This window comes from Triticum dicoccoides, chromosome 3B, assembly GCF_002162155.2.
Source record: "Triticum dicoccoides isolate Atlit2015 ecotype Zavitan chromosome 3B, WEW_v2.0, whole genome shotgun sequence".
In the NCBI taxonomy this organism is placed as follows: Eukaryota; Viridiplantae; Streptophyta; class Magnoliopsida; order Poales; family Poaceae; genus Triticum; species Triticum dicoccoides.
In genome coordinates, this window is record NC_041385.1 from 697,345,733 (window position 1) to 697,351,882 (window position 6,150).

General features: G+C 46.9%; 1 protein-coding gene and 1 long non-coding RNA gene across 2 annotated transcripts; both read left to right on the forward strand.

Moving 5' to 3' along the window:
• The first annotated feature begins 617 nt into the window (after positions 1-617).
• On the forward strand, positions 618-2,349 carry LOC119281878. Its single transcript, XR_005138572.1, has 3 exons — positions 618-828; positions 2,000-2,079; positions 2,190-2,349. It is a non-coding gene; the product is annotated as an uncharacterized LOC119281878 (long non-coding RNA).
• Positions 2,350-3,157: 808 nt separating this feature from the next.
• LOC119277947 lies at positions 3,158-5,619 on the forward strand. Its single transcript, XM_037559295.1, has 2 exons — positions 3,158-3,353; positions 3,871-5,619. The coding sequence occupies exon 2, from the start codon at positions 3,986-3,988 to the stop codon at positions 5,177-5,179; it is 1,194 nt and encodes a 397-aa protein (XP_037415192.1). The 5' UTR covers positions 3,158-3,353; positions 3,871-3,985; the 3' UTR covers positions 5,180-5,619.
• The last annotated feature ends 531 nt before the right edge of the window (positions 5,620-6,150 follow it).

Genomic DNA, 6,150 nt, shown 5'->3' on the forward strand with positions numbered 1-6,150 from the left:
CGCGCCCGTCGCCCCGGGAGCCGCCCCATCGGAGCCGCCGCCCGTCGCGCGCCGGGGGAGCCCCGCCGCAGGAACCAGGTACCCCCTCGCCTCTCCAGTGCCTGCCTCGCCTCCCTCACGCGAACCTGCTCTACGCGCCGCCCCTCATCCTCAGCGGCGAGAGGTACGCGGGAGCTGCCGCCGCCGCCGCTGCCAGGGGCGTGGACGCGTGTGGGCCTACTGTCGGCGTACGAGGTCGCGCCGGAGCCTGCGGCACGGTGGCGCGGGGCCCTCCGCCGCCAGTTCCCTGCCGGTTCGAGATCCCCCATTGCTCTCCTGCCTGCCGTCGTTGGTCTTCCTGCTACCAGCCCCGCCCTTCTCCGCCCTATCTCCAAGACAACGTTCTGCTCCATCCGTTGGTAAGTAGCGACCATGTCATCTCTTCCCCTTTCAATCCCTATAGTACTTTTCCCATGGTGTTTTTCGATGATGATGAAACTCAGGCGCCCATGACCACCGTGTTTCTTTTCCTTTTATTCCTTGGCCGTAGTTTTCATGAATCGCAATGGTTTTCATTAGCTGTAAGCATGTAACTGACAGAGTAAGGCATGGCTGTTTGCTTTGATCAAATCCAACCCCATTATCAAATGAAATGCTAGGAGAAAATAAGTTGGTAGCACTTCTCTTTTTCCAAAAGAGCTGGCATGCTGGGCAGCAGTGCTCTTTTGGTTTTGCTTAGCTGCAGGATAAAATGATCACCCAGTTAGTCACGGGCTCATGGCTGGGTTAAATGTATTCAGAAGAAGAAGTCTCTGACCGCCACACACCTGTCGTCGACCAGCACATCAGGTAACCCACCCGCTGTCCACCATTGGATTCAGTTTCGCCTTCAAACTGCGTTTATGCATAAATTCAGAGTCACGGAATAAAAATGCTTCTTTGTTGTGATAATCTAAAATTTCCAAAGATTTATTCCAAGTGATTCTCCAGATTTGTCCCCTCGGAGCAGTCAATTCTTTGTTGTAGACAAGATGGTACTCCTCGGAGTAGAAGTTGATGTACTGTAGTCATCTTCAAGTGCTGGTAGAAGCTGATTTAGTCGATTCTTTGGAATAAATTGCAGCAAATTACAGTACGGCGCTGTTCAATACGAATTGGATTTGTTGTAAATTTTACAGGTTGACTAAGGTGCTGTTGAGATGACTACGCTGCTGTCAATTTAAATAAACCTGAATTGACTTTGGAGTAAAACAGGGTAGACTTCAACTTCAAACAATAGCAGTAAGACAATAATAGTGGCTTTTTAGGCTTTTTTTAGAGTGTGTTTCATGCTGGCCTACAATGATGAACTAGGGCTGGCTTATATTCTGTTTCTGAATTCGGTTGATGTGCAGATTTAACAAATTGCAGTAGGGCTGGACTTTTCATAGGTAGCAGCCTCAGTTTATCTCCAAGGGATTATTGTTCGCAGACACTATTGTAGGCATTTTGGGATATAGGGCTGGCCTTTTTCAACTGTAGGTTTTCACAAACAGTAGACATCTCAATACTTGCTTCTTGGAACAGCAACACACCAAGAATAAATTAACAGATCAACAAATGGTCCAGGAAACATAGCTGCTTGCTGGTATCTCCTGAATTTTGAACCAAAACAAGATCCAATTCATAAATGAACAAAAACATGGCGCTAGCTGGTATCTCCCGGTAACACACCAAATTATTCAAATAAAATACTCCATGTAATTCAAATAAATACTCCTGTACAGGAGCCACCATACAAACCTCTCTGTAATATGTTGTGAGTACAACTTGAGAGAGTTTCAAAGAAATAAAAGAAAACAACTAACACTTCAGAGAATATATTGTTGTTTATATAAACTAAAACCCATTTTGGTTGTGATAAACAGAGAAAATAATATAGAACTGTGGTCTAACAATTTTGTCGTGATTCTTCTAATTTGAATTTGAATGCATCAAGGTATTGTCAATTTCTGTGACAGGATTTTGTTGTGAATTTCAGATTTTAGAAGAAGAGATTGGTGGTGTTAAAGGACATTTTGGACCAATCAATGAATTAGCATTTAATCCTGATGGGAGGAGGTTAGTTCATACTCTAAATTGTATTTCTATTTCTTTGTTTGTATTTTGCCTCTGATCAAGATTAGCATTTAATCCTAAACATTTTAACAATCTCCGAGTCCAACTTTCAGGTCTTGAAAGTAGCATATACATCAAATGTTTGTGGACATCATGCATGGATGAAAATCTGGGAACAGTTAGTTTGTTGGCTATGTCTTGTCATAGCTGGGTGCTCGTGATTCAAAAGATTTAAAGGTGACCTCGTCAAAGCATTGTTTAGCAAAAAGAACACTGCAGGTAAAAACACAAGAAGGAAACATTGTGATGTTTGTCTGAATTTATTTCCTACACACCAGTTTTTTGTCTCAACGTCTGTAGAGGTTATGCTTGTGCTACTGAATTTAAAATTGAATAGAGCTATCATCTAGATGCGCTTTTGGTAGCCTGCAGTTGGTTATTTGGTTGTCCCAAACTCAAGATCAATGCAATCACCTATTGTTAGTTCCATTACAATTCTATTTCATAACAGAAAAAGAGCACACTGCTTTGTTTGTTAAAGATAAACACCTCCTTTAGTGTTCACAAGGGAATGGCCACAAAAATTGATGTGTTTGTCTTCTATCTCTAAATAAAAAAAAGGCTATATATGCAAATTGTACCAGCATTGATTTGTAATATTTTCTGGTACAATCAAATTATCTTTGTATGCATGTTATTCTCACATATACTTGTATATTAGTCGAGACGTGCATTTACACGTGCACGCTTACTAGTAATAACAAGGAAACACATAAGTTTCAAAGGAAAAATGCATTTTGATCATGGGTTGACACCCAATATTAGGTGGGCGAAATCAGTCTTAGGTTGCCTTGTGATACGCGTTGGTGCACCCAGCACAAAACCCCGCTCCCACGTAGGCTCGGGTGGGGACGGCCGAGGCGCGAGGGTCGGCACCTACCGAGCCGCAAGACAACTGGAGACAGGCTGTCTCCCACCCCCTCCGCTCTTCTTCGCTCTGTCTCGACTCTCTCTCCTCCCATCCTCCTCTCTCTCTCTCTCCTCTCTCCCCTTCCACCTTCTCCACCTCCCCCATTCCCCACTCCCCCTCGCCCCCGCCCACCTGCACCGCCAGCGCCCCCATTCCGCCTCCGCCCCGCCCGCCGCCGGATCCCACAGCTTCTCGCCGCCGCCTCCCGTCCGGCCTCCGAATCACCGGATCCCATCGGGGGTCCCCGCTGCCGCAGCTTCCACCGCCGGGGAGGTCCCCTGCCGCCGCCCGCCCACCCCCTGCCGAGGTGATTCCCGCGGACCTTTCGCTGTCATCTTAATATTGCTGCCAGCTTACTCTGGCGATCTCTGCTTCGCTCGCTGCTTAATGGGCTGGTCTCCAGCCGCCTAGTTGGTGAGAACGAGTAGAATATGCTGCTCCAGTGCTATGCTTGCTGTTTCAGGAGTGTTTGCTGGTTAAATGTTACCGTCTTTTGGTGCTGTAATTGTAAGGTTTTAGTTGCTTGATGCAAGCAATGTTTTACATGCCCTGGTTGTGCTTGTTGATTAGCTGGTTAAATCGGATGCTATGCTTGTTACGGCTTAGGGCGTCTCGGTACTACTCCATGTCTTTATGAACTGCGTGTGTGCTAGTAACTAATGGAACTTTTTATTACTGTGGCTTGTGCCCCTGAGGTTTAGGGTGCAATCAAACCAAACCAATTTTGCTAGAGAGCTGGCTTTGTTTGTTTTAGCATGTACCTGTACTTACCAAATTTGGGTTGTTGCCTCGATCGATCTAATGTAATTATTCGTCGATTACAGTGTTGTGGAAGCTGGACACAGCTGGAACTTGGAAGCAGGCCGAGTCTATGGTATTTGTGGGTCATTGTGCTATCGATGCGAGCAGAGAGCATGCGTGGCAGCTGTTCTTCGGGTGATGCACCTGACCAGAGGAGCTGCCGAAGCAGTCGGTTGGTTGACGATTGGACTGTTTGCGGCCTTTGCTGCTCTGGGTCTCCACTGCATTTTTCAGTCAGTCTACTTCTGGTTTCGGATTCGGAAGGGGACCTTGCTCTCACTCGGCTACTTTAATGGTCCCTGGGTGACTCGCATTGCTCTGATTCTCATCACTATTTGGTGGGGAGTAGGGGAGATTGTGAGATTGAGCTTCTTGAAGAGAAAGCTGTTCTCCAGCTTAGTATGGCAGAAGATCGCGTGTGATGCCTACATTCTCTCCAATCTAGGGTTTGCAGAACCAAGCATCTTCTTTGGCTTTGCTTTCCTCCTGCATGGCTCATTACAGAAGAGGGAGTTGGGCACTTTGACCCAGAGATGGAACTTGAAGACCATTGGCTACATGTTGGTTTTCTGTGTTCCGGTGTTCTTCGTTCAGGCCCTTCTTGTGTTTGTTGGGCCTACATTTGTTAAGGAGGAGAACAGTGCACAGGGAAGGAGAGTGTTTGCTAAATACTTCATTCAGACGTCCATGCCAGTTGGGGACACCAATGTTTGCACCTATCCGTTGTTTGGCACCATTTTTCTGGGACTTATCGATGCCGTCCTGATGAGCTATGTCTCCTATGTTGGATCTCGGGTGTTATCCTTGGTCATCAACAAGGCGCTGCGAAAGAGGGTTTCCTGGCTGATAATGTCGGTGCTTTTCTTCCTTCCTATCAGGGTGCTTCTTCTAGGGTTCTCAGTGATGCCCAACCCAGGAGATAAAGCATTTGAGGTCATTGTCTTCTTGTCATTCGTGATGATGCTATCCGGCACAACTGTTGGGATACTCTTGCTGGTATACTGGCCTGTCCGTGATTCATTGGCACTCAAAGATGCAGGCAACAGGGAGATAGCAGAGATGGTGCCTTATGACGATTACTACTATGAGGGCTCATCGCTTGTGGCCAACCAGAGCTTCCGAGAAATCGAGCGGAACTCTGACACGTCAACAAAGCGTGGCTCCATATCGTTCCGCACAATGATCAGGGAGGACCAGCTTCCGCCGGATGGCGCAGATGAGATCGGCTTCTCCTCTCGCAGCGGCGTCCATATTGGATCATCCTCGCCTGCAGGTTCTTCGCCAAGCGCTGCAATGCCCATGCTGCCTCTCAAGGAGGTCCCTAGATACTAAGTAGTGTTCACCTGTGGCTTCTGCCCGTCTACCATGTGCTCCCCCCCTTCCATTTTCTCCTCCCCCTTCCTCTTACCTACCTTAATGATAACAGTTTTGTGGCAATCAAAAGGTTTTTGTAAAGTTTTGGAGTAGCATGAATCGTCCGTCTAGATCAGTCGTCTAGTTCCATGTTTATCAATGTAGCAAGTAGCTTAGATCTTGCAAAGGCTAAGCATCAGCTGTGCACCTGGCATTGGCTGGCAAGTTCACTTTTGGTTGGTTTGCTGCCCCCACAATGCTATCTTAGCTGATAAGCTCCACCATGGCATAGGCTGGAATGGGGCTCATCTTGTCTGTCTGCTCCTTAGTTGCCTCTCTCTGTGACAGCTATGCAGGCTAGTAGTGGCAGCATATGTTATGTTTTGAGACCTGGTCTTGAATTGAAGGTGTGTAAAGAAGCTGTCCGATATAAATGTCTTGGAGAAATCCAGCGCTGCATATGCAGGGCCCCAGAAACCCCAAAAAATGAAGATGGTAGGCAAAAATATCTGGCAGAATTGATTTATTTTTCCCTTGCCTCCTAGGATGTTTCACTTTCACCTGGACTGGAATTGTCGCTTGAAATCTACCATAGATGTCTAGGCAGACTTCCTATGGCTGCTAGCTGCTGCTGCTGATAGCTTGTCTTTTAGGTGGTTTTGTCACTGGCCACTCTGGATTTTATTTTATCCGTGTTGCGCGGCGCGCCTGTCTTTTATCCTTTGACATGGTCTGCAGATGTCCCGTTGAAAATTCACCAGTGGGGCGGGCGATCACGGTTTATTATTTGTTATTATTCTAGTTCCCCACGGGTGATCTAGATGCTCACTGCTTGGTATCCAAAGTTGCTTGCTGCGCGCAGTCAACTGGGACAATGTGGTCTCTGGTTTTCTTTTCTTTTCTTTGGTGGCTGCATGCCAGTTTCTGCAAGATCACTGCCCCCTGTTGTC